Raw genomic sequence first — 27,329 nt, 5'->3', positions numbered from 1 at the left:
GAGAGTGGCGGCGATGACGTTGTGCAGCTCCAACGCCATGACGAGATGACGAGATGACGAGATGACGAGATGGAAACTTGTGAAACCCCGCGACCCAAGCCGAGAGCACCGTCGGGAGTCTACCATGTACTGTGTACTATACTGTGTAGGTCATCAGCCTTGTGGGGCTGCATGGGCCCTTGAAGGCGCTTGGCGCGTTGCCCGGCCCGGGAAATCATGTGACTGTTTCACCGGCGACCCTGGTTACGGTAATTGACGAGTTGTTTCCAGCGGCTTCTGGAGGCATCCGGAACTCTCCGGACCACCCCGGAGCTTTCTGGGGCTGCCAATCAAGACCCCCCGGGCCCGGGAGGGCCCAACAGGCGGCGGGCCACCTACCTAGACCTAGGTACCTAGGTACTGTGTAGGTACCTGTAAGGTAGGTACGGTAGGTACCGAGGCGGGGAGCTGTGTGGTTGCCTTGCTGCCCGGCTGCCCTGCCCCTCCCTTCCATTTTGGTTTGGTTTCCAGCACGGCCTGGCCCGCTCTCGTTGTTAGTGGCAGCATCATCCCACTTCCACCAGCTTCCCTTCAGGTTTGACGTCCCCATCCAACACACACCATCGCTTCGCATTGCTTCATCCCTCGGCCCAGCCCTCTCCACTGCCGTCACCAGATATAACACACACACACACACACACCCCCTCTCCAAGGTGGCAGTCTTTTTTTTGGCTACCAAGAATCAACTCGACAACTCCTACAAGAAAATCGGAACTGCCTCGGAGCAGAATCCCAATCGAAGCCTGACGTCAGTCCCCGTCGTCTCTGGAGCTTCGCCACACCATTACCGGCATTCTCGCTTGGATATCATCATCACGAACTGAGAACAAGCTACGAAATCCAAAGTCGAGACGTTCGTCTCGCATAATCCCACATCGCCACCATGAACTCAAAAATGGAGTTTACCGAGCGGGCCAAGAAGGCGCTCGAGGACGCCATGACCCTGGCTGAGCAGTACGCTCACTCGCAGCTGGTGCCGGTTCACCTGGCCATCGCCCTCCTCGACCCCATCCCAGACCCCAGCAAGGACCAGCAGAACGCCGCCCCCGGCACCACCACGTCGCTGTTCCGCCAGGTCGTGGAGCGTGCCAATGGCGACCCCCAGGCCTTCGACCGCGCCCTCAAGCGCACCCTCGTGCGCCTCCCCAGCCAGGACCCGCCGCCGGAGCAGGTGTCGATGGCGCCCAGCTTCAACACGGCGCTGCGCAAGGCCATGGACCTGCAAAAGACGCAAAAGGATACCTACATCGCCGTCGACCACCTCATCTCGGCCCTCGCCGAGGACCACACGATCCAGGCCGCCCTCAAGGAGGCCAACATCCCCAAGCCCAAGCTGGTCCAGGAGGCCGTGTCGGCCATACGCGGCACGCGCCGCGTCGACTCGCGCACCGCCGACACGGAGCAGGAAAACGAAAACCTGGCCAAGTTTACCATTGACATGACGGCCATGGCGCGCGAGGGCAAGATCGACCCCGTCATCGGCCGCGAGGAGGAGATACGCCGCGTCGTCCGCATCCTCTCGCGCCGCACAAAGAACAACCCCGTGCTCATCGGCGAGCCCGGCGTCGGCAAGACCACCGTCGTCGAGGGCCTCGCCCAGCGCATCGTCAACGCCGACGTGCCCGACAACCTGGCCACGTGCAAGCTGCTGTCGCTCGACGTCGGCGCCCTCGTCGCCGGCAGCAAGTACCGCGGCGAGTTCGAGGAGCGCATGAAGGGCGTCCTCAAGGAGATCCAGGAGTCGACGCAGCCCATTGTGCTCTTCGTCGACGAGATCCACCTGCTCATGGGCGCCGGCGCCTCGGGCGAGGGCGGCATGGACGCGGCCAACCTGCTCAAGCCCATGCTCGCCCGCGGCCAGCTGCACTGCATCGGCGCCACCACCCTGGCCGAGTACCGCAAGTACATTGAAAAGGACGCCGCCTTTGAGCGCCGCTTCCAGCAGGTGCTCGTCAAGGAGCCCACCGTCCCCGAGACCATCTCCATCCTGCGCGGCCTCAAGGAAAAGTACGAGGTGCACCACGGCGTCAACATCGCCGACGCCGCCATCGTGGCCGCCGCCAACCTGGCCGCCCGCTACCTGACGCAGCGCCGCCTGCCCGACTCGGCCGTCGACCTGATCGACGAGGCGGCGGCCGCCGTGCGCGTGGCCCGCGAGTCGCAGCCCGAGGTCATCGACTCGCTCGAGCGGCGCCTGCGCCAGCTCAAGATCGAGATCCACGCCCTGTCGCGCGAAAAGGACGAGGCGTCCAAGGCGCGCCTCGCCCAGGCCAAGCAGGACGCCCAAAACGTCGAGGAGGAGCTGCGCCCCCTGCGCGAAAAGTACGAGCGCGAGCGCCGGCGCGGCAAGGACATCCAGGAGGCCAAGCTCAAGCTCGAGAACCTGCGCGTCAAGGCCGACGAGGCCAGCCGCATGGGCGACCACAGCCGCGCCGCCGACCTGCAGTACTACGCCATCCCCGAGCAGGAGCAGATCATCAAGCGCCTCGAGCGCGAAAAGGCGGCCGCCGACGCCGCCCTCAACGACAACGGCGCCGACGTCGGCGGCTCCATGGTGACGGACGTGGTCGGCCCGGACCAGATCAACGAGATCGTCGCCCGCTGGACCGGCATCCCCGTGACGCGCCTGCGCACCTCGGAGAAGGAGAAGCTGCTGCACATGGAGCGCGCCCTGGCCAAGATCGTGGTCGGCCAGAAGGAGGCGGTCCAGTCCGTCTCCAACGCCATCCGCCTGCAGCGCTCCGGGCTCGCCAACCCGAACCAGCCCCCGAGCTTCCTCTTCTGCGGGCCCTCGGGCACCGGCAAGACGCTGCTCACCAAGGCCCTCGCCGAGTTCCTGTTTGACGACCCCAAGTCCATGATCCGCTTCGACATGTCCGAGTACCAGGAGCGCCACTCGCTCAGCCGCATGATCGGCGCGCCCCCGGGCTACGTGGGCCACGACGCCGGCGGCCAGCTGACCGAGGCGCTGCGGCGCAAGCCCTTTTCGATCCTGCTGTTTGACGAGGTGGAAAAGGCGGCCAAGGAGGTGCTGACGGTCCTGCTCCAGCTCATGGACGACGGCCGCATCACGGACGGCCAGGGCCGCGTCGTCGACGCCAAGAACTGCATCGTCGTCATGACGTCCAACCTGGGCGCCGAGTACCTCGCCCGCCCCGCGGGCAAGGACGGCAAGATCGAGCCGGCGACCCGGGAGCTCGTCATGAACGCCCTGCGCAACTACTTTTTGCCCGAGTTCCTCAACCGCATCTCGTCCATCGTCATCTTCAACCGCCTGACGCGCCGCGAGATCCGCAAGATTGTCGACCTGCGCGTCGCCGAGATCCAGAAGCGCCTCAACGACAACGACCGCAACGTGACGATCCGCGTGTCCGAGGCCGCCAAGGACAAGCTCGGCGCGGCGGGCTACTCGCCGGCCTACGGCGCCCGCCCGCTGCAGCGCCTGCTCGAGAAGGAGGTGCTGAACCGTCTGGCCATCCTGATCCTGCGGGGCAACATCCGCGACGGCGAGGTGGCGAGGGTGGACGTGGTCGACGGCAAGGTGACGGTCCTGCCGAACCACGAAGACGCGGAGGTGTCGGACGAGGAGATGCTTGTCGACGAGGACGATGCCGTGGAGGAGGTGGCGCCGGATGAGATGGAGGAGGATCTCTATGACTAAAAAGAGGACAGGACCATCCTCTTTTTTTTTTTTTTTCATGAGGCATAAAAAAAAGGAGAGGAGGAGGAGGAGGAGGAGGAGGCTTTGTGTGTTTTTTTTGATGGGTTATATCATCATGGGCGTTGGGAGCATCCAAGCAAGCATGGCGGAACTGTTTGTGTATGCGTGTGTTTAACGGGTCGGAAAAGGCCTTGTGGTTTTTTTTTTTTTTTTGTCATGGTTTATAGCTATGGGAGGGAAATGGGCGTGGGAAACGAAATGATGAGGCCAGGAAAGCCTATGTACTATATCACTACACTTGTCTTAGTAGAGAGCCAACGCTCTTGTCGGAACATGAAAGCTGAAAATGGCATCATCATGGCCCCGACCGAGGACAAGACCAAAAAAAAAAAGTCTCGGTTCATTCCCTGCGCTGAGGTAAACACACAGCAAGTGAACACAAGACTCGTTGCGTGCGCATATCCATTGTGAAAGCTGCCTTGTAGTTCCCATGAGTACTGCACAGTATTACTGTGTAGTTACCTACCTTACCTATTTGAGAGGGAGAGCGTGAGACGGATGAAACAAAAAGATAAGTGGACAGTGCTGGATGGCAGCCCCACCCACGCCCCACTATTCCCCCGCCAGTCAGAGCCGCCAATTGGTTGCGCTGCCAAAATTGTTCCCAAAGCCCAGCGCCCGTCCCGCCAGCGTCAACGTTGAACCTCTCTCGACGGGAGGAACTCGGGCCGCGCATCGTGCACGCCTTTTGTCCGCGACGACGCCCAAGAGATCGACCGACGGTCCGGCCACCCTGTGCCAACGCACCGAGCCAGCCCAACCGGACACCCCGAGCGACCTGACCCCGCGGACAGACCCGACGACAAAGAGCCCGCCCCCCCCCCCTCCCCTCCTCCCCCCCCTCCTCCGGGCGAAACAAGCAGCCAGCCAACCCGGGCCCCGGTGCGGTGACAACCTCAAAAAGGGCAGTCAACCCCATACAACGCCATGAACACGCTCAGGCCGCTGCCCCTGCTGCTCCGCAGCCGGGGTGTGCAGGCCGTTTGGGGCGGCGCCAGCGCCGGTAGCAGCAGCAGCAGCAGCAACCTCTTCCTCCGCGCGGCGGGGACCTCGGCGCCAGCAGGAGTGTTTGGACGGATAGCGACGCCAGGAGGGAGGGTGGTAGCCAGCACGCGGTACTCGAGCAGCATGGCCGCCGCCGCGGAGGAGGCCCAGATCCGGCAGCAACAGCAACCACCACAACAAGAAGCGGAAGCTTCTCAAGAAACCGAGACGGCCAAGGACAAGGAATACCGGCCGCGGAGCGTGCCGCCGCCGGGCCACGGCGAGAGGATTTGGGTCTTTTTCAACCGCGAGACGAACCAGACGGTGTATTCCCTTTCGCCGACCTTGAAGGTATGTTTTTTTCCTCCTACCTCTCTCTCTCTCTCTGTCTGTCTCTCTCTCTCTCTCTCTCTCTCTCTCTCTCTCTCTCTCTCTCTCTCTCTCTCTCTCTCTCTCTCTCTTTCTCCCAAAAAAACAACCAACTAACCCCTCCCCCCTCCTTTTTTTTTCCCTCCTCCCTCCACAGGCTACCAAGGCCATGCGGCAAATCCTCTTCACCGGCAAGAAGCTCAAGCCCTCCAAGTTCCGCCGCGACTACTGGTGGCCGCTGCTGCTCATCGAGTTTGGCGCCGGCAAGGGCGACGTCGGGCGCAGCGCCTACCACAAGCTCCGCGAGCTGCAGAAGCGCCACCTGCTCGAGTGGGCCCAGCTCCCCGACGAGCGGCAGCGCCTGCACAAGCTCAAGCGCCAGGGCGACCGCGGCAAGGAGCTCATCGACCAGCGCGGCAACACCGTCGCCGACATCGCCGCCGTGCTGGCGGGCCGCGGCAAGGGGAACCTGGTCCAGGCGCGCGACGAGGCCGGCCCGGGCGACGCCAAGCCGCCCGCAAGGCGGCGCCCAAGGCCCGGCTCGAGGGCGTCGTCGAGGTCGAGGTCCCCGCCGAGCCGGCGGCGGAGACGGCGGAAACGGCGGCGGAAGCGACGGCCGCGGAGGGCGCCGCCGCGCCTCTCAAGGCCGTCAAGCTGCACGAGGCCCGCGTCTTTTGGACCAACGAGCAGGACAAGTACTACGTCGAGAACTGGACGGTCAACGTGCAGCACGTCGTGGGCCTGCCCGAGCTGGACCCCGAGGTGAAGAAGGCGCTGGGGACCAAGGGCCTGAATCTCCTCGAGTAACGACCTACCTAGCGGCGGAGGGGGAGATGGCGCCTGGCGGAGAGACGGGGGGGAGGGGTGTGCTGATTGGCCGCTAGGGTGTATTGTAACTGTATGTATGTACATGTGTAGAACCACGCCAATGAACGGGTTTGCGGTGCTTTGATGGTCCATCTTGTGAGTTTTGTTTTCTGCTCTTTTGACTTGACACTGCCCTCTCATCCATCCACCACACGATGATCATTCCCGTCCTCAACGACCGCACCTGACCCGCTGCCGTGCGTGGCATGATACCCTGCTGCCTGAGCTGTGGTATACAACAACGAAACGAAACCCCAGGAAACGTTTAGACCTTGAGGGCAAAAGACTTCAAGTACTCGTAATCAGCCACGTTGGCGTTGACGCTGGCGCGAATGATCCGCTGTCCCTCCTCGCCGTACTTTTGACGCCACTCGGCGTCTTCCTCTTCCTCGGTGGGTATCTTCTGTTGACAAGCGCAACGCAGGGTTCGTTAGCCCATCATGATTTTTGGAAGAAGCGTGAAGAAAAGACAAACTGTACCTTGGCCGTCGTCCTCGCCTTCAACTCGGTGCTCCCAATCGCGTCGTCGTGGAACCCGTTCCACTTGGCAAACGCCTCCTCGGCCTTCTTCTGGCCCGCCGGGCACTCCCACTTCAGCATGCCCGGGTCGTACTCGAGGCCCACGTCTTGGCAAAAGGCGCGGATCACCTCGGCGGGGCGGTCGAGGAGGTCGTCGGCGTCTACGACGGTGATCTTGACGGCGCCTTCTTCCCCCGCCTCTTCCTCGTACTCGCCGCTCCCGTCCGTAGTCCCATGGACGCCGTTCGCCCCCGCCGTGCCGCCCTGCTTCGCGGGGCCCCGCGGGTCCCGGATCAGCCCCTCGCGCAGCAGGTAGTCGAACAGCCGCCGCAGCTCGTCGTAGCCGGCCTCGCTGGGCATGAAGTTCTCAAAGCCCGTGCGGGAGGACAGCGGCGGGATGGTGCAGCGGTAGTACGAGGGGATGGCGCGGCGCGGGTGGCGGATGAGGAAGGCGAAGTGGAAGCGCCGGAGGAGCGGGAGGGGCACGACGGTCGGGTTGGCGCCGGCGGCCCGGCCTTTGACGCCGTTGACGCCGTTGGCACCGTTGGCCTTGGTCTCCGTGCCGTACCCCTCGAGAGACGGGGCGATGCTGGCGGGCTTGCCGTCCGGGGGGAAGAGGTAGTGGGCAATGTCTTTGATGAAGAGGCGTTTTCCCTGGAGAGCATTGGGAGGTTGTGTTAGTCAAGAAGAAGAAGAAGAAGCACACGACTCATTCATTGACCAAGGCGACGGCCACGGACCTCGTTGTCGGTGGGTTTCAGCAGCGTGTCCATGACATCGGCGTACGTCGTGTTGGCAAACCCGCTCTCCTGCCGGGCCTTTTCGTCCGGCTCGTAGCGCTCGCTGAGGCGCTCGGGCCCAAAGTAGAAGGCATCGCCAAACGGCTCGTGGACGCAGTGAAGCGCGTCGGTGCGAGTCATAAAGACACGCTCAAACGCCGTCGAGCAGGCCCTCGGGTGAGTGGCGACAAAGATGGGTCGTTGCGGCATGATGAAGAAACAACGTTTATCTCACGATCAATGGACCAGAGGGGAGAGAGAGAGAGAGCAGAAACACAAGCAGGACAGAAACGCATCAGAAAAGAAATCTTCGACGGCCAGGAGCTGCCGGATCGGTTCCACCTTTATTGGAAAAAAAAGCATGGAAGCTCGCTCCCTATGCAAGGCCCTTCCCTGGGGCGACAGGTATCCTGCTCGACCAGTTCGGTCCCAGACACACGGATCAGGCTGGGATGTGTGTCCAGCCCGCCGGCGCTCAGGACCACCCCATGGGCAGCCCCGTTCGACCTCGTCGGGGCTTTGTTGATTTACACGGTTTGACGTAAAAGGTGGCGCGCTGGGCCCGTTCTTGCGCGCGCACGTGCATGCCTGTGGCTCTGATATCCCGCGTTTATAAGTCTTGGGGACCAACCATAGCGTCCGCACATGCCGGGAATGTGCATTAATATTGGATCCAACCCCCCATGTTTGGAAATGGTACAGGATCCGTGGGAAGACTCGACAAGACGGACAAAAGACCTGTCCTTAGGGACCAAGAAAAACTACGATCCTACTACCCAATATGGATGGGTCCGTGGGGGTGGAGGTGAAGAGAGGGTTTCCCTGCGATCAGATCTCACATGCCGCACTTGTCATTTTTTTCCCGTGGGATTCTGTGACCGTCGATACCGCCGGTGGCATAAGCTCTGCTTCGTACCACGGGCAGTAAGTATGGAGGCCCGTGGTGTGGGATATGACCCAGCGCTGTGCTGAAGGACTGCACCGGGTCCAGGGAGAAGATGAGAGCGTTGAGCCGTTGAACTAGACGTACGGGACGGTTGTGTTTTGTGACGTCACACGGGAGCACGGGGGGCCGAAGCCCCACTTGCGGCCCGCCACCGGTTGGGCTTGGCATTCCGGAGCTCCCGTGGGGAAACGGGCTTGAAGAGACGGGACCTGCCCAAGAAACAAAACTCCAAGCAACCAGTCCACCTGCTATGGGAGGCAAGGACCAAGGAAATCGGAGGGAAGTATCGTTGTTTCCTATCAAGACGACATCAAAGAATCTAGAGAGAGGGGGAAACCATCCGACTGTTGCGCTCAGGGCGCAACCATCACGTTGGAAGCAAGCACTGTGCTCCGCACATCAGCTACCCTCGGGACGTCTTTCTACTACGCAGCATGTACTATTATATGCTTCGGCAGGACCCCATCTACTGCGTATAGTACAGAGTACTCGGTACATGAGCGACCGTGATACGCCACATGTCCAAAGGTCTAGATTGCCATGTCATCCAATCACCCTACTGCGTACACAGTATGCATCAAAACACCCAACAATCGCCGGGGTATGCGAGACATGGTGGCACACGACCCTCCCCCGGCCTCACTGCGTCTTCTTCTCCCCAACCTCCTCTTTCTTCCCAAACAAGACCCCCGCCAGCTTCCACGCCACAAACGCGAACCCGGCGGCCACCGCCAGGCCCGTGCCTGCGCCGACCCACCCGGCCCGATCCACGTCCAGGACCGGCACGCGGACCTGGCTCAGCAGCCCCTGCCCGCCTGCCCCCGCCGGCTGCGGTGCGACGTGCCAAAACACGGTCCCGTCCTCAAACAGCCCGTCGTACCCCAGGGCTTTCTTCTCGAACGGCCCCGGCGTGAGCTCGTCATCTTGGAGAGGCTGGCACGCCCAGAACACGGCCGGGTACGGCACCGACACGGTCGAGTACCCCCCGCTAGACGGGGCGAGGTAGCGTAGGTGGAGCGGCACTTCGGCCGTCCATTCCGAGGAGCGAGAAGAAGGAGAAGAAGGCGGGGCGAGTTCGAGCAGGATGGCCGACCCCCACGACGACACGGCGTACTCGGGGGCCTCGAGGTCGACGGGCTGGGTGGTGTGGCGCAAGGCAGCGAGGTTCTTGGAGGCGAGGAAGAGCGGGTCCGAGAGCTGATACTTGTCGGCAAAGATGGTCCGCGGGAGGGTTAGGTAGGCGTAGGGGCTGCACTCCTGGCCGCCATGCTCCGCCTCGGCGGGGAGCGCGGCCGACGAGATGCGGAGCTGTAGCGTCGGGTGCAGGCCGGTAGGGGCGAGGAAGCGCGCCGAGAATGTGGATTCGGCGTCGCGGTGGCGCGCGGCGAAGCTGAACATGGTCGCAGACGGCTTGGGGTCCTGGCCGAGCACCGTCAAGAGGCCCGCCACGCCGAGCTCGTGCGGCTCGAGCGTCTTGGGCTTGTCGGCGGACAGGATGCCCACCTCGGTCCGCACCCCCGGCCGGGACGAGGCGTCGATGGGCTGGCGCTGGTACGGCCAGAGCGCCGTGACCCGCAGGACGCCTTCCTGGCTCTCGTACGAAATGTCGAGGGAGGCGGCCCTGGACAGGCCGTCCAGCCTGGCCGCGCAAGCCTTGTCTGCCCGGCCGCAGAGCCGGTCCTTGGCATGGCCGATGAAGCCCTGCAGGCTGTCGAGCTGCTGGAAGTATTGGTAGGCGGCCGCGTGGGAGAATCGGTCCCTGGGTAGGGGGGTGAAAGATTCCTGGCGGCCCGTTAGATTGGCTTCCGCTGACCATGTGCTCGCAGCGTACCTCGAGAGTGGTGCATGCAATGTCCCGGAACGCCTCGCCTAACACCGAGCACAGCCTGCCCCTGGCGCACGGGATTAGCTTGAATGCCGGCGAACGGAAGGGGATGTTGGGGCCGCATACGACGCAACACTGCCGTTCCCATCCCCGGGGGTGAAGAAGACGTGGAGCCCGGGAGGTAGCCTCGCTAGCAACGGGCTCACCGTCTCGTAGGCGTCTGTGCTAACCCATCGGATATGAAGATCTTGGGTGTCGCCAAGCAACGTACGGAGCTCCTCGGGCAGCTCGTCGAGGGTGAGGGTCAACCGGTCTTCTCGAACGGCATGAACGTCGGGGGCTCGGATAGCGCCGGCGTCGACCCGGACCGTGGACGGATCCAGCCCGTCCCCGAGCTTCTGGATGTACGTAATGCGTTCCCGCATGGCTGGCTCGCAAGTCTGCCCGCGACGGTCTGGATGCGGTCACAACAGGTCACAACAGGTCACAACAGGTGATGTCGATTCGGCAGATACAAAGCGTGTATCGGGCAAGCCTAAACCATCAAGGTTCAACATGTGGCGACCGAAGGCCAGGGAGGCCAAGGAGGCCAGGGAACCGGCGCTGCCATTGGCGAAGCCCGCCTCGGCATCGTCAAGGTGCGCTCAGCTCCTGCCAAGCTGAGCAGCCAGCTGGCCTGACTCTGCCAGCCCTGTGGGACTCGCTGTGGGCTCCTGGAGCTCCAGCTGACAAAGCGGCTTCTGCTTTCCGATTGGCTGCAGAGGGCGCCCGGACCCACCCCACTGATCCCCCCGGAGTCCTTCCCAAAGCAAACACCGGCAAGCATAGGCGCTAATCCCGATTTGGACACCGGGGAGGCACTCACTCAGTCCGCCGCCGACATCCCACCACGGCAAGAGGCAGCGCCGGAGGGGAGGCGACATGAACCTCCATGCCCGATTCTTTCCTTCCAGAACCGTGGATCTCTCACCGAAGAAAGGGGCGATCCTGACAAAGGCAATCGCCGCCCCAATGCGACATTGACATCTCACCGCCTGCCAGAACATCGCTCGTCGCTCGACAGAGTGGGAACTGTCATCACAAACGAGCAGTCTGGTTCGGCCGTTTCCAGGGTCCAGAGCTTTCCCGGGCGCTCCAGCTTGTCACCAACGTCGGTCTCGACTCCGGCCTGGGGCCCTGGCCTGCCGCCGTGCAACCGGTCTCCGCTCTGCGAGACGCCGGCATCATTCGTTGCGGCGCTCTTTTATCACTCCGGGCCGTGGCCCTCGGGTCGAGCCATGGAGGGCCAGGCACCCTTCACCATCCTCCGGTCGAGGAAACCGGCCAGCGACGAGGACAGCATGGGCTACGCCGACTCTGCGGTAGGCATCTCCAGGGGACAAAGACTTGTGCAAGCAACGAGGAGGAGGAGGAGGAGCACGGGCTCACCACGTCGGCAGTATGGCTCGCTCACCGAGGGGTCGCCCGCAGCGACCCACGACATCAGCCGCGTGAAGTACCACATCAAGCACATCGAGAGCTTTGCCCAGGCTCTCGAAAATGTACGTCCAACGTCTGCTCCCGCTCCGCGTAGGGGACGATCCAAGAGGCATGCCTAACACCTCTTCCCAGTCCGCCAGCAGGGCCTTCCCGAACCGCGGCCGGGATGCCCAGCGGTACTCCAAGGTTCACGCCCTCATGCTGCACTGGCAGTCGGACGACCTGTTTGTGCTGCCCGAGCTCGAGGACCTGGAGAAGTGCTTCCGCAAGCACTACAACTTCTCCACCGACATCTTCGCCATTCCGTCCGAGAACCCCCATCTGGAGCTGATGCTCAAGATCGCCGACATGGTCAAGAAGTACGAGGCCGAGGAGACGCTGTTCGTCGTGTACTACGGCGGTCATGCAAAGATCGACGAGTCGAGGCAGAGCACCTGGTGCGCGTACGTGTCTGCCCTGTTCCCTTTCCTGTCGCCCTGCGTCTAACCCTCTCCGCAGGAATCGAATGCCTGGGTCACCATGGTTACAGTAGGCTCCCCCCCCACCCCCCTCCCCCGTGTTTACTTGCCATCATCAGGGGTAATTGACCCAATGCAGATGGTCCGCCATCCAGACGCTGCTCGAGAGGTCAATTTCAGACGTCTTGATCCTCCTAGACTGCTGCGCCGGCGCCGCAAGCGCCACCTTCGCCACGGGCCGGAGCATCACCGAAACCATATCGGCTTCCAGCTGGGACGCCATCGCCCCCGACCCGGGCCGCTACTCGTTCACAAACGCTCTGATCGAGGTTCTGATGGAGTGGCGTCAGCGCACCTTCTCGGCTGCCATGCTTCACGCTGAGATCCTGGCCCGCCTCAAGCACCCCCGGCCCATCCTGATCAACGGAAAGCACTTCGAGGCGCGAACCACTCCTGTCCACTTCATGATGACGTCCAACCACAAGGCTGCCAGCATCGAACTCCGCCAGCTCGTCCCACGGAAGGCGGCTCAGCCGTCGCTCGGTACCGCACCAGCCAGCCATCTCGTCTCCTGGAACCAGCCATCACCCTACCCAAGGATGATCGAAGGAAGGAATCCGGTCGAAGAGCTACCGCCTGCGTTCACTCCGCCGGACTTCTGCATCCCTGCTGCTTCGGACCCCAACGAGGACGAGCCCCATGTCTTGATCTCTTTGGCGCTTGAGGACGATCAGACCCTAGACCTGAAGGACTGGGAGAACTGGCTAGCCGCCTTTCCCGCCATTGCGAAACATGTCAAGGTCCAGGGCGTTTTCAAGAGTCACTCGACGTTGCTCTTGCTGTCCCTGCCTGTCATGGTTTGGGATTTCCTGCCAGATGACCCTGCCTGTTCCTTTGTGGCCTTTATCCGGTCCAACAACCTCCTCCACGCCCGCAAGCAACCGGCCCAAGCACCCCATCATACAGTCGCGCCAGCAGCCAGCGAGGCTTCGGCCAAGCCGGCGGGCAGCGCGCCTGATAGCATGGAAGGAGCTGGGATTGAAAGGCCACCGAGCATGTCCAGCCACGTGCGGGAAGATGGCGAGACGTCGGCCAAACCCGCTGAAGACGTGCCTGCTGCAACTGACGTGGTCACGGCTCAGCCAAGGCTGAGCTCATTGAGCCAGTTGCGGGACGATGAATCCGATTCCGTCTTCGCCGCACCGCTCCCGCAAACATCGCAAGAACCTCCTGCAGAATACACTTTGGCCAGTCCCTTGTCTCAGCAGAGGCCGGCCTTGGGTCTCACCCCTCAGCCTTCGATGGCCAGTTTTGCGGGCACTTTACGAGAAATGCCCTCTCTGCAGACCTTGGACCAGCGTCAACTCAGCCCTCCCGCCCCGGTTTCCCCAGCCGCCGGAACCCTTTTCGTCCCGGGAGACGGGCCGTCGAGGATGATGAGCCATGCGCCCACTTTCACAGGCTCGGCCTTCCGGCAAGAGACATATGTCAGCGCAGATCTACCAATTCCTCCGCATGTCATTCGGCAGCTGGAAGAGTACTTCACATCAGATCCGGCCCCCTCCGCGACGACCATAGGCCACCTTGCTTCGAGCCTGGGCGTTGAGCCGTTTGACCTTTACGTGAGTTTTACTGATGTTGATGTTGTTGTGTTACGACTGCTAACCGTTTAGGCCTGGTTTGAGCACCATCGCGAGGAAGCCGGAATGACGCTCAACCTGGAGGGCCTCAGGGCGAAACATCACCATAGCCAGGCCCGCGCGGACGTCCACATGATCCTTCCTGGTCACCTCAACAGGCTCCTGCAGATCTACCCCTCGAAGGGTGTCCTGCTGGTCGATCTGCGATCCACCACGGACTTTGAGAGGTCCCACATTCACGATGCCATCAACTTGCGCACGCCGCTGAGCTTCGTCGAGCACACATCTCTTGAGATGATCGAAGACACGATCATGGACGATCAGAGCCGGCGCAGCTTCAGCAAATGGTCACGCTTCAAGTGCCTCGTCTTTTACGACAGAGTCATTGAGTTCAGCTGGGAATGCCCCGTCGCCGAGGCTCTGCACGCCAAGTTCCGCCGAAAGGGCTGGCAGGGCCAGTGCTTCATCCTCAAAGGGCATTACCGCGAGTTCTCGTCGTCCTTTGACAAGTACATCAGCGGCGCCAAGATGACAACGGAAGCCAAGGAGTACATTGACAGCCTCCGGCAGATGCCTAGCCCTACCGAGGTACGTCAAAGACAATGCCCCTTCATCAGCCATTGTCTGTGCCTAACCATGCGCAGGAGGAGTCCCGCAGGCGAGATGCCGAATACCGCGAATGGCTCATTGCATTCACGAGCCAGGTTCGCACGCATACAGCGGATCTCATCCCGGCGAAGAAGCTTGAGCGGAGACGGGCTGTCGAACAGCGCCAGAAAGAGCTCGAGGTCGAGTTTGAGGCCCGCTTCCCGGCGCTGTACAAGAAGGCGCAGTCGATGCGCTCTACCGCAGGCTCCCCGAACCGTGACTCTCAAGTCCCGCCGTCCTGGTCGCCGCCACCGCCTTCTTTCCACAGCGAATCCTCGCGCATCAGCCAGTCGTATAAGAACGCTGATGACTGGGCGGGAGCGGGACCGGCGGCGGCGGCGGCGGCGGCGGGAAATAGTAACGACGACCGCGCCAGCTTTGACCATAAAGCTCCGCTGGTTGGGCCCCTAGCCAGCGCGCTGGATAAGATGCGTGAGGCGGGGAATCCGCCCCGCCCAGAGTCCGGCACGTCCCTCAAGGGGTATACCAGCGAGTACGCCGCCAAGGGACGGAGGGAGATATGTCCGGATGAGTACGACCATGATTACGACGAGATTGATCCCAACAGCGAGGGGTTGGGGAATGATCCTGTCTTCCAGAAGGCGGGGCTGCCGTCGGCTGGTCCCGAGGTTGAGGCAGGGGGTAGCTCAAAGGGGATGTACGAGAAGGGAGGGGAGGAGGCGTTGAGGAGGGTCGTAAAGAGGAGGCCAACCCAGATTTGGGAGAGGTTAAGAGGGAAGTGATGAAGCAAACCGGATGCAAGTTGGTGGTGTTTGGGGCGGCTGTCGTCATGTTCTGGTTGGGTAGCAGCGGCGTTTGGGGTTTGGATACCATACAGTTTGATGACGCAAAGAGCTAGCTAGGTCTTTTATCGGATGTCATATCTCACGGCCGGATGGTTCACGTCTGGATAGCATCCAGAGTCTGCAGTCGGCTTGAACTGCTCGTTGGATGCTCTCCAACCTTATCTTTTCCTCTTCGAGTCATGTGCTCGCCATCTACCGCATACAACACAGTGCCGGCGCCGCGAGGTGCCGACAGGAAACCACGGGGCCTTGTGTCTAGTTCTTGACAGTGCCAAAGCGTCAAAGCATCAGGTTGCGCCATGGGGGTTGTCGGAATGGAGAGTGAAGCGAACGCAACGTCTTGGTCCCACACTACTATCCAGGACCGCTCAACCTGCCCGGTGCTGCCACTTCTGCCTACTATAATAGTATAGATGTACAGTACTCGGGGGGGATGGGGCTTGCAGTGACTGCATGTGCGTGTTATCTGCAGAGTGCAGAGCATACGATGTTTGATGGAAAGCCCTTTATCAGTCGGCACCTTGGCCCCGTCCGTACTCAACGGGTTTAGCATCGAACAAAGACCGAAGCATGGCAGAGAACTTAGATTTACGGGCCGCGGGTGACGTGACGTGATGGGGAGGAGAGGGAGGGGAGATGGGGTGGTGTTGGCGGCTTCGACATCCAAGCGAGGGTTGTCACAGGAAGGTTGACAAGATCAGGGTGTAACATCAATCTCGCTCGGAACCAGATCACGGAACGACAGGTTGGCGGTAGTTGTGGCTGCGAGCTACGACAGCGCACCAGCAAAATGAAAAGGAAGCCTTCCTTGGTTGGCAGACCGTGGGGCGAGAGAGAGAGAGGGTGTGTGTGTGTGTGTGTGGGCTTATCGGGAGCCCTGTACCGACGCCGTACAGAGTGGTGTTGTTTTGGATGTCTTGTCCGGCAAAGGGGATCTCAAGACTCCTCACCCCGCACTTGCGTGAGTATGCATGCGTGGCATGTCTGTCAATCAAAAAGAAAAAACAATATCCCGCGTAGGAAATGGTCTTTCGTCTAATTCTTCTGCTTCTAGAACTTCCTCCGCATTTCATCTCATCGCGCCGTGTTTCTGGTGGTCGCTTGGTTCTCGGCATCTCATCATTCTCGGTACCTGACTCTGCGACTTTGAGCATGTGCAGGTTGCGATGCTGGGAGGCTGTCGGACCGTCATTCCGGCGCCTAGTTGGTCGCTGTCAAGGGCGAAGAGGAAGGGGGTGGGAGCGGGCGTGGAGAGGGATTGCACGGCGCGGGGTGCTTCGGGGTGAGGATGCTACCCAGGTATCATCCATCTTGGCAACGGTTGCGCTCGGCTTTCCAGCCAAGAAGCTCTACACTGCGCACACATTATAGTATGTACTATGGGACGGGTCATCCTGCATCCTGACATGTCGGCTCGGTATGGGGGGGGGAGGATTTGACATGTGCGAGATGTGAAACTTGGGGGAGGGAGACGGGACGGAGATAACCGGGGCGCGGGATGACGGCCTGAGGCGGGTGTAGCAGCCAAAAGGCTCATGAATGGGGGGGAAGGACGACCATCCGCGGCGACCGAGACGGAGAAGCTGTCTACGCTACGAGGTTGTGTCATGAAGGTCAGATTGATGTGACTGCGTTGACGCCCATGCGGGCTCGTCTCGGCTAACCTGTCACGGCGTGATTTTGACTGACGGACTTACTTGCCTTGGACGGTAGGTAACGTTGTATTGCTTGGCTTATGATGGTACCGTATCCACTCTCCCTCTTTGTGTTCCATGTCAATATCCCCCCCCTCCCCTGTACGGGAGATGGGCAGGAGATGGCTGCTGAGCATGTACTATAGTGTCTTGTTTGCACGAGTCCAACACGGGGTCCCCGGTAGGCTAGGTGTTGAGGAGGATAAAAGACAGAGCAAAGCGTTCATCGTCACTACACTAGAAGGGAAGGACGCAAGACGTCGATCATAACGCATCGAACCATAACGTCTCAGCAGAGCATGGTATGACGGCCGGATGGATATTTCGTTCGGGCCCAGATCTTGTCATCTCCACATCGGACCTTTTTTTTTCTCTTGTGGGGGAGCGCTGACGTTGCAGCGATTCTAGCAGCCGTTGCAGGACCAGGTTGGCAGACCCTGCTAGCCCTGCGTTATGGCATCATCAGTCAGACTCCCCGCGGAGCCTCTGAAAGTTGCAATGCGGTCTTCTGGCTGTCGCAACCTGCGGCGCTGCGCAATCCTGTCGCAGATGTCCTGGGTTGGCTGCGTGAGACGTCCGCAGGCTAAATGGTTGCTAAAGAGTCCCTGCTCGAGGTTCCAAGAGATTTTGGATGAGGTACCGATGTGTGGTATGCATTGCTTGGAAGGGGATCTTCCCAGCAGGTGGGATGGGATGGGATGCGTCTGCAGCTTCGCCGGTCTTTGGGCTTTGTGTGTGTATGTGTTTCCAGGGTAGGTTGTCTCTTTGTGAGCCGTCGCCGCTTGGCGAGTTGCCCAAGTAGTGTCGCTGCCGACCGACAGAAGGCGTGGTCGGCAGTATCGCGGCGATTGTCACGGCGAAACGGGTGAAACAAGGGAACCAGGTCCTCGTCTCCATCGCTTGTCGCATGGCCAACGTCGGATGTCCCGTGCTGTCAGATCATAGTTCGTTTGCGCTACTGCAGCAGGCAGGTAGGGCCACTATGGAGCACTTGGCAGAACGTGCACCGTGGCCCGTGGGAAGAGGGAGAGCTGGCGAGGTGGCCAGCCCCGTAAGTAACACGGTTGCACTCGGCAGTCGCTAGCAGTTCCTGCATTGTGCATGTCGTACCGCACCGCCGGCATGACCGCGCACGTGCTTTGGCCGCCGAGCTTCATCGGCGCATTGTCTGTTCTGGCTTCGGTGACATGGTGGATTGCCGCGACTTGCTTAGCACGGGAGCAGCGCAGAGAGGGCGCGCGTCGACGGCCATGCGTTGGCGCAGCCTTGACAAAGCACCACGCCGCACGCCGCCGGCAACCAACGGTATAACAACCGAGCCTATGAAAAGCGGCTTGAGGGGCAAGCGTAGCGAAGGCGTCGAGAGACTCTGGGACGTCCAACGTTTGGCGCCCCCGCCGGGTCCGACCTGCCGATGCGGGATCAAGAGCCGGGCTTGGCTGCATGCGTGTCAACGGTTTTCGTCTGGTCGCGCCCGTTTCCTGGTCCTCGCGTCTTAGCAGTGCTTGCTATAGCTGCCGGCCTCCCTCGGCAAGAAGCAACCGTCGAACAAATCGAAGATACAAACACAGCATTGCGGCCGTAAGGCGATAACTGCCGGATTAATTGATTCCCGCAGCAAATGTGCCGCTAGGAAGAAGAGGTGGCTCCGAGATTGCAATGCTCCGACGCTTGGCCGCTCGGGGTAGGCTGCCCCAGATCGCATTCCCGGCCTTCCGTCTTGGGCCTCCAATGGTGAGAGCCGCGCTTGACAGCAATGCAACCTGGAGATGGCACATGCTGAGAGCGGCTATGCCACGGCGAGGTCCAGCAGGCAACACCTTGTGAAGGGTCTCCAACCTTCATGTCAGGTCAACACAAGATAAGAAGGGCTTGATAGGTAGCCAAGGCACCTTGGCTGCCCTGTTGTGATGGACGGATCATGGATGCGGCGGCACAGCTGGATGCGGAAGCATTGAGGTCGGCCGCAGGCGGGATGCTCCGTCTTGGCAACTCTTCTGCCGCGTTTTTGATGGGCAATCGCAATCTGAGTCATGCGTCAATTGATTGACAATTATTTCCCGTCTGACGCCGTACAAAAAAAAAAACAATCGACACAATTCAATACTTGCCATTGCTCATTGTGACGATGCAAGCCACCAAAGGCCATCTCACGGCCAGTCACAAAATCGGGTAGTGTGAATAGCGTCCCCTTCGGAACGTCCGAAGCGACCCCGGGGTTCCATGATTCCATGGTTTCACGCCTGGTGATCGGCGACCTTGTAAGCTTCGAAATCGATGCAACAGACGGTCCATGTCAAACAAAACCCTTGAAAATGTGACGAGCCCCCACTCAACCCGCCCGCGCCATGCCGAGTTTGGCAGATTGACCGTTCGAGCCGTTCCTGACCAGGGGGTCCTGCCCAGCCTTGACAGGAGGCAGACCCACCCAACTCTGGACGGATTGCTTCTCGGAGCAGCCGAGAAGCCGAGAACCCTGGTGGCTTGACAAGGTCTTGACTTCCTTGCTGTTGTTGACGATGGACAGGCAGGATCGAGCAGCCCAGGCAAGATGGGCGTGTGGGAAGGTGAGGTGTGTGCTACGGAGTATGTACTATACAGACCGGTAGTTACACAGTACATGACTACCCCAGAGCGAAATGGAACAAGGAAGCCTCAGGCCGGTGATGGTGGTGATTGCCCTCGAATCCCTGACCAGGGCCAACGGCCCCCACCACGGGAAGGGACGCACCACACAGACACCCACCAACGTTGCTCAGGTTCTTCGCGCTTTGCACTCACACCCTTTTGCTGAGCACTTAGCACCACTCCATGTCTGTCTCCCTTGTCGCATTCGCATTGTTTTTTTTTTTTTTTTTTTTTTTTTTTTTTTTTTTTTTTTTTTTTTTTTTTGACAGGATCCCCCTTTACTGCGTACGCAGTACTTTGCCCCGGCTTGACCCCACGATCGATCCATTCTTTCCGCCCCCCTTCGCTTCGAATCCACTGCATCTTGCATTCCTCTGGATGAAACCCCCCGCGAGCGCCTTGCATCGGGGACGGGACCAAAAGCAGTGCTCGCTCCGAGGCTCGGAAGCTCAATCCGCGGCACCGTCCGTGGGAAGGCCGTCAACGTTTCCTTGGCCTTTCATGCCCTGCCGTCATGCCCTGCAACGTCAGCAAGAGCCTGGCTGGGGAGTGCTTCTTTTTCAGCACTCTTGCTGACCGCGCGCAAGCAGCATCGAGCTCGCTTTCGCTCGCAACAACAACAACAACAACAACAGACAGAAAGGAGGGGAACGGGTCACACGGCGCCGTTTTCTTGGGCACATATCGTATGCGGTGGCCCAGAAAAAAACCCCTTTGCTCCACGGGTGTTCCATCCGTATGTACACAGTACTGTTCTTGAACGAGTCGAATCACTTCGAATCGCCCGTTCTCTGTCCTTCTCCTCTGCCTTGTGTCTCGAGTGTAAACCTCGGCGTGCCCACCAACGGTTCCAGGAGAGATCAGATCGGGCAAGCAGATCGGCTGTGTTTGACGGTGATGCAGCCCGAAACAAGAAGGCGAATGACGGTCCAGGCAAACGCGCTACTACATATTGACCAAGCTTTTTCAAATCGAGAAAAGAATAGCGCGACCATTGCATGCTGGTCTGGCCCCTGGCTTGGAACGAAAATGGTACGGCGGCGGCTCTTCTCATCGAGATAGGATCCTGGGGGCTTGACAAACAACGTTGCCGATGGTATTTGGCACGTGAAAAAGGGATCATCATGTCCCTCACCTCGTTCGACTTGCCGAGCTCCACACCCCTCCGCACGGCACTAGCGCAGAGCCACGGACCGTCTTGGGAAAGTGTCAAATTTGACAGGATGTCATCACAGACTCGTGATCTTGTCACCATCATCATTATCATGAAAGCCACACGCCCTTTCAGCACGTCTCTCCACTGCTCCACGCCCCGGGCTTGTCCCCCGAGGCTCAATCCGGCAATTCACGCGAGACAACAACCACCCCCCTCGGCCATGCAACGGCACTGTACTGCGTACACCATGTATAGGACGGCCGACGGCGGCGCACTTTAACACGGAAGAGAGTGGTCAGGGTGGTGGATGGTCCGAAATGATCGAAACCCCCTTTCGGGCCGGGTTCTTGTAGCACGGACAAGACTCGCTGGCAAGGAAGGCCAGACGATGATGGTGGCGATGACGACGAACACGAAAACCCAATAAGGCATGCCAGGATGGTTCTCCGAAGATTGACCGCTCGGGCTTCTCGAAGCGTCAACCGATGGAGATTCGGTATCTTGTCGGGCCATTCAGCGCATAATAACTTTATTGAGATCCCCCGCCAGGGAGTCATGCGTCTCTCGGAGAATCGCAGGTAGTTACTCTTCGGCATGCTGTCTTGGAGATGACAGATGACAGTGACAATCGTCGAATCGAACCGGGTGCATCGCAGAAGCCAAAAGAACAACAAAAAAGCCGCCAGGCATCAGCGATCCTGGATAACAAACTTACACTTTTTTTTCCCCGTGGAGAGAGTGTGGCGCCTGGATCTCCACCAGTGATATTCCTTCCGGAACATCCGGTTTGGGTGTCGAAAGGCGACGCGGGTGACATGCCACCCATTGCTCTCCATAACCACATAAAGGGGGGGGGGGGGGGGGCGGCGGGGACCGCACGGCGAAGTAAGAGTAGTTAGCGAGCACATGGTTTGAACGTGACAGACATATCATATTGTTTTTGTGTTATCGGAGGCTAGCCGCGCGGCCATGTCGCTCGGATGTGGTGGCCAAGCAGATATTCCATGCACCCCCTCTCTCCTTCCCGACGCGAGCGCGAAGGCGCTAGTGATGTGGCATGTCGTCGGTCGTGGGGTTTTCTCGATGACGAGAGGTTGAGAGTGGATAAAGGCACGGATGACCGTCGTTGGGGGTGGGGGGGGGGGGGGGGGAACCGGAGGATGAGCAGGGAAACAGAGTCTCGGCCGGGTTTTCTTTCCTTGCTGGCTGGCTGGGCAAGTCATCAACCATCCGTCCGATCACGTCAACTGGCTGGACGTCCAACCGTGGGTTGATCGAGGTTGGTAAGGTTATCGCCAAGCACGCGGCAGGTCTTGACATCTGGATGACTGGCATGACATAGCATGACATGCTGTGGGGTGAGGTCCTGTCGCTGTCACCGTTGCTGTCACCGTCACGGTCACCGCCACGGGTTGCTTATCGCCAACTCGCCAACACCGCTCCCTGCTCTGCCTCTGGCACATCCTTACTATTCAGTGCACGCCCGTCCACATTTACGTCATGGTAGGTGGAAGATGCCAAACAGGCGCTCTGCAACCTGCTGGGGTCATCGCTACCAATCGTTGGCGCAATGATACCCTCTTGTTTCCCTCCCGACGCAGAATACCTATAGATTGCCACCACAAGGGTCGAGCGTAGGTAGGAATATAAAGTATCCTCGGCGACGCTGCGTATAAGCGCTCCTATTGCGTTTCTTGGACAAAAAGTCACGAGGGTAAAATGGCAATCCCCCATACACCCGCAGGCACCTGACAAAGACCTATGTACGCAGTATGGAGGCTGGCCGGGCCTCGGCATGGATGGCTGCGCGGCATGGTACGGCTGCAATGGAACCCTTTGTACATGGCGTGTACATATCTGCACAATAGTTAACTATTTTGATGTTCAGTTCCCGAGAAAAAGATGGTACGGACGGCAACTATCTTCCTCTTGCTGGCCCTATGCTCCCTCAGGAGACCCAGCCTTTTGCCCGGCTGTCTTGCCAGTCTGCCATTCTGCACCGGGTATACGTTCAAGCGCGTCCACGTCCCAGGCCGGGCAAAGGGAAAGGGGGGGCGCGGCCTCGAATGGCCTTGTACACCTGAACCGAGTCTTGGCGGCCGCGAAAGCTGGAATCCCGTCCTTCTGCAGCGCAAGGCGTCCCGCATGGGCGACGAAGAATCCTGTTTCTGCGGCTGCTTTTGTTCTTTTTTGTGCCTGGGGCCCATTCCCGTATCTGCAATGCATGCGCGCTTCGTCCGGGTTCTGGGACCTGAATGAATGTACCTCCCCAACCCCAACCATTCCAGCCTCACCGGTACATGCCTCCCGCACCAGTACGAGACACACCGAGTGGGCGGTTCAGCAGCGGGTAGGACAAGCAAGCTGTGCATTCCCGCACGACCACACCGGGGCCCGGCCGACGGGATTGGGCTGGGAGTGGCTGGCTTACCGTGTCAAACATGCCAGCTGACCTGCTTGTGTGTGCATACACGGTTGTTTGTTGTTGCTGTTGCGGTTGTTGTTTATTGTTCAACGTGGGATTGCTTATCCCTTCTCCCGACAACATCAGCTCCTGCCGGCAGCTGTCTTTGTCCAGTCCAGTCCGGCCCGGCCCAGCCCAGTCCGGTCGGTCCCAAGGCCCCCCCCCAATCGCGAAGACGAAGACGAGGATGGAGGAGCGCAATGTCCGGGGTCGATGCCATCCCGCCCAAGCTTGTGTCATGTTTCCCTTTCCTTCTCCCCGCCCCCCCTCCCTGCGCTTGCCCTTTGACCGCCTCAAGTTATTTTTGGCTACATCGGAGTTTCGAGGCACTCGTTCGTTGCGGATCATCCATGGGGGCGTCCGATGAGAGATTGGCCATTCGTCTCGGACCGCGGCATGCAAGATCGACAACACTCTTTCGTTTCAGTTTCACCTGGGGACGGTACCAGGACGACGCTAACAATGGTTGCTTGTTTTGTGGCTACTAGCAGTAGTGTATTTTATCTTGGGATCTGGGGTTAAGGTTCTTGCCGGCGTGGAGGCGAATCACTTGCTCAAATCGACTAAGAAGCATCGCTCAGATTACATAAACGGGGCTGCAGGGTAGTGAAGAGAACGCAGAGTGCGCAGCACGCATGGATGCCATCGGGCAGTGTTTCCTCGAGAGATGCTCTGTTGGGGGGGCTCTCCCTTTTCAGTGTGGAGAAATCTTGGGATCCAAAAGGCTGCTGCTGCCTGCCCCTGCCGCTTGGCCGGCCGCCCCCCCCCCCCCTACTAGCCAGGCGCAGCTTTACCGCAAAGTGCATGGCGCCCCATCTTGCGGTCCGGGGGGAAAACAAAAGACGTTCTTTTTGACTATGTAGGTTGACAGAATCACAACAGAAGCCGTCGAACAGTGGAGACGGTCAAAGGGGAAGGGATGGCGCGGTTTCTGGAAGCCACAAACGCCCTCACCGTGGCCGTGGCCGTGGTCGGAGTGAGATCCTCCACATTCTGAAACGGACTATATTCGCTTCTCCATCAAGTCGAATGACAAATAAACGGTTAGCCCTCATGGGGAGGAAGGCGGCACATGGAGGCCTGGAACCAACCACGATGATGTATGACGCCGGCCGGTTAACGAAACAGCGGCGTTTGTCCGTGGCGTACGCCGTTCTCCGTACCGTACCTGACGATCGAAGGCGGTAAGAAAAGGCCCTTGATGTCATTCCAGGATGATCATGGCCCAGGCTAGTCTCGGGCATGACCGGCGGCGAGAGGGTAGCAACGGCAACAAGCCAAGGCTAGCAGCAGAAGACGGCCGTTCCGTTGCATGACCACGAAAATGTATGGCGCCGAAGGTGGAAACATCCATCGGGAAGCTTGTGTTGTTTTGACGGCGATGGTGTCGGCGGTTCCCGTTTTAGGCTCCTTGCTGAACAAGGCAGCTGGCAGCCTCGTCATGCTCCGCCCGTTGTGCGCGCCGAGGCCATGTCCGTCATGCTGTCATCCTGCGCGGCTGGCCCGATGCTCGTGTCTCCTTGCCGCCTCGTGTTGCGCCGTGCTATGGCTGTGTCAAGTTGGCCCCCTCCCCCCTTCGTGATGCGGGACCCTTTCGCAGGGATTTGAGACCAGAGGGCAGAAGACGCTCGACGTCAGAAATGCTCACGCCCCCATGGTTTTCGCTGGGGAGAACGAGGGAGGAAGGGCTGTTGACAGACGAAGCATGACACATACTGTACTTGGTGTATGTGGCATGCTGTCAAGAGTAGGCCAAGGGGCTGATCATATTTCGGGTCGCGCGACATCATGTATGTCTTGATGCTTTTGGATCAGCCGTGTCTTGGGGGGGTGCCAGATCTTCGGTGGTACAAGTTGCTTGACATGTCAGCGAGCAATCTCAAGATGGGTTTGATATTGAGAAGTCGTGGCCGGCAAGCTGCAAAGAACCGGAACTTGGTTGTATCATTCGAGAGTGGCATGCGGTTTGACCTTCAAACATGTGGTGGGTATGCCAAAGAGCCGAGATTTGCGTGAGACCCGCACTGTTCGGACGCTGAACGCGGTTGATGTCGTCACAAGAGATCGTCCGTCATAACCCACACCGAAAAAGGAGGACCAGAATGGCGCCCGAGGCGCGGTAGGGAGGCGGCAATCCTCAGAGCGAAGCGAAGCGCCACGATGCGGTGAGCAGCAGGGCGATCTGGCGTCAAGCTGGCGACGGGACGGCCGGGTCTCGACTCTCCTCCGCCGCCGCCGGCAACGACGACGACGACGACGGCGGCGGCGGCGGCGGCACTGTGTACCAAACCGGAAACACAGAAGCCGGGCTGAAAGGGCACCGGAGCGACGGCAGATACACTGATTGGCAGCGCAGGGGCGTGTTACACCAGTACCGGTACCCTCACCGCTGGACCTGTTGAACATGGAGAGAGTCGGGATGCATGTCTCTGTCCTGCCCCTTTTCTCCGAGCATGACAGCGAACGACGCCCTCGTGCGCGTCAAGACCTCAGGACAAAGATTGCAAGACACCTGGCTGCTAGCATTGTATGGAAAGGGCCAATGGCGAGGGCGCTGATGAAATGTCTATAGGGCGCCTCGAGGCCATCCCATCCCTGCTTGCTCCCTACGTCGTGGGATGCAAGCCACAGTGGGAGAGCGAGAGCATTGGCGAGAACTAGAACGGAGCAAAGCTGAAGCGCAAAAGTCACGGGGTTTGATTGACCACCTTGTGTCGTCGATGGCCCGTTTCGGGCAGTTGCTCCTCGAGCATCATCCATGGCAGTTTTGAAGCTGCTCCAGGAAGTCGCGACTGGAGCAACACAACTGCTTGCACTCGCGGAGCTCGCAAACCTGGCTGCCCTTGAGCCGGAGATAAACCCTGCTGGCCAATCGGGCACCCCCATTTCCAAGGGCTCGAGGGCCAGACCCACTCCCAGGAAAACAAGACCCCTTCTTCACGAACCCCTTCTTGTTTCCGCCAACAGGACATGCTTCGTCATGAACCCAACCCAACCTTTCCCTGTTTGTTCATCAGACAGGACCGATGTCCATAGACGGTTCACTCGCTGCTGTGCTGTGCTGCTGGGTGTTGCTGATTCTCTTGCCGCCGCCGCCGCCGCCGCCGCCGCCGCTGCTGCTGTTCCCGGTCGGACTCCACAGACAGCATTGAACCATAAAGGGTAGTTTTCTCTTCGATCCAGGGTCAGGAAAAAAAAAGGCGCCATCAGATCGGTCGTTCGCACCAGCGGCCAGAGATCCACGTCTGATGATCCGCCCCCTCTTGAATTCCCCGAGAATTGCAGATGACCGCCCGAGCTAGCCCAGATCTGCCCAGCACACACAACCCCCATGCGACCGTTCATACAGCTCCAGAAACCGCCATGCACCGCACATCAGCAAACTGAAACAAGACAAATACAGAGTACACGGACACGGACACGGCATCCTAGCCTCCCGGCAGCCTGCCAGCAGTGCGTTTCCAGGTGGATGACCGCAGGTCTGAACCCGACCCTGCGTTGAGACTGTCGGATTGCCGTGACGGAGAACATCGATCACCACCACCACCAGCTCAGACCGTTGCCGGCCGATGCTTGCTTGCTCGTCCTGCGCCATGCTGGCAAGCTGCCTCCTTTACCTAGCTACCTACTCTACCGGGTAGGCAGTAGCGCAAAACGCAAGGATACGGCGGCTTGTGTCCGCCGAAGCAGCAGTTTCTCATCAAACAACCTCCTCGTCACATGGTATCCGGGAACTGTTTCGGTCGCCTAGGTGCTCCACCTGCCAGGGCCTAGTCGCCGTTCCATGGGCCTACCCCCACACGCCCCCGGAGCGACGCTTCTCGGGTCCACAGCCGAAGAACCCTTGCAGCACATGCGGCTGCTATCATCCCCCTGCCAGGGGGGGGGGGGGGGGGGTGTTAACTTTCATGTCAAGGGCGGCCGGGTGGGCGTGTCCGTACCACACCACGGAAGGCGCTTTCTGTGCCGGTGATGGCGTCCGCCGGCACACCCCCGTCACCCCTAAGGCTGGTTCGCATGTCCAACCTGGTTCCGGGATAGTCCCACGGAGGGATAGACAGCATTGCTGATGATATTAGAGGTGTCCTCCTGCACCTCTCGAGGCCAGCAGACGATGCTCAAAACCACCTGTTCGACCACCTCTTCAAGTGTGATTCCTTGCCGTCATTCTCAACGACAAAGACTTGGTCCTCCCGTCTAGTTTTGATCAGTTTCCTGGCCTGGTTCTCCAGACACGGTGACCGTGATTACAACCAACACTGCTCTCGGTCTTGCGCACCTGTCGATCGCACAGTCGCTTGAACACC

The 27,329-nt window shown here is 59.9% G+C and overlaps 5 protein-coding genes across 5 annotated transcripts; 3 read left to right on the top strand and 2 right to left on the bottom strand.

The window, feature by feature from the left end:
• Positions 1-922: 922 nt before the first annotated feature.
• Positions 923-3,700, top strand: VTJ83DRAFT_2618 (uncharacterized protein; the record flags this gene model as incomplete). Its single annotated transcript, XM_071008908.1, has 1 exon — positions 923-3,700. One exon carries the CDS (start codon positions 923-925, stop codon positions 3,698-3,700), a length of 2,778 nt encoding a protein of 925 aa, XP_070869158.1.
• Positions 3,701-4,687: 987 nt separating this feature from the next.
• Positions 4,688-5,920, top strand: VTJ83DRAFT_2617 (mitochondrial 54S ribosomal protein mL67; the record flags this gene model as incomplete). Its single annotated transcript, XM_071008907.1, has 3 exons — positions 4,688-5,095; positions 5,271-5,585; positions 5,636-5,920. 3 exons carry the CDS (start codon positions 4,688-4,690, stop codon positions 5,918-5,920), a joined length of 1,008 nt encoding a protein of 335 aa, XP_070869157.1.
• A 325-nt stretch (positions 5,921-6,245) lies between these two features.
• Positions 6,246-7,488, bottom strand: VTJ83DRAFT_2616 (uncharacterized protein; the record flags this gene model as incomplete). Its single annotated transcript, XM_071008906.1, has 3 exons — positions 6,246-6,383; positions 6,461-7,153; positions 7,240-7,488. 3 exons carry the CDS (start codon positions 7,486-7,488, stop codon positions 6,246-6,248), a joined length of 1,080 nt encoding a protein of 359 aa, XP_070869156.1.
• A 1,375-nt stretch (positions 7,489-8,863) lies between these two features.
• VTJ83DRAFT_2615 (uncharacterized protein) lies at positions 8,864-10,474 on the bottom strand (the record flags this gene model as incomplete). Its single annotated transcript, XM_071008905.1, has 3 exons — positions 8,864-10,006; positions 10,056-10,116; positions 10,176-10,474. The coding sequence occupies 3 exons, from the start codon at positions 10,472-10,474 to the stop codon at positions 8,864-8,866; spliced, it is 1,503 nt and encodes a 500-aa protein (XP_070869155.1).
• Positions 10,475-11,326: 852 nt separating this feature from the next.
• On the top strand, positions 11,327-15,017 carry VTJ83DRAFT_2614 (uncharacterized protein; the record flags this gene model as incomplete). The annotated part of the gene is made up of 7 exons (XM_071008904.1): positions 11,327-11,410; positions 11,489-11,590; positions 11,661-11,971; positions 12,027-12,056; positions 12,126-13,608; positions 13,660-14,214; positions 14,271-15,017. The coding sequence occupies 7 exons, from the start codon at positions 11,327-11,329 to the stop codon at positions 15,015-15,017; spliced, it is 3,312 nt and encodes a 1,103-aa protein (XP_070869154.1).
• Between the last annotated feature and the right edge of the window lie 12,312 nt (positions 15,018-27,329).

The sequence above is a fragment of the Remersonia thermophila genome, chromosome 2, assembly GCF_042764415.1.
Source record: "Remersonia thermophila strain ATCC 22073 chromosome 2, whole genome shotgun sequence".
Classification (NCBI taxonomy): Eukaryota; Fungi; Ascomycota; class Sordariomycetes; order Sordariales; family Chaetomiaceae; genus Remersonia; species Remersonia thermophila.
Note: the sequence above shows the minus strand (reverse complement) of the source record. Positions and strands in the feature narration are given on the sequence as shown.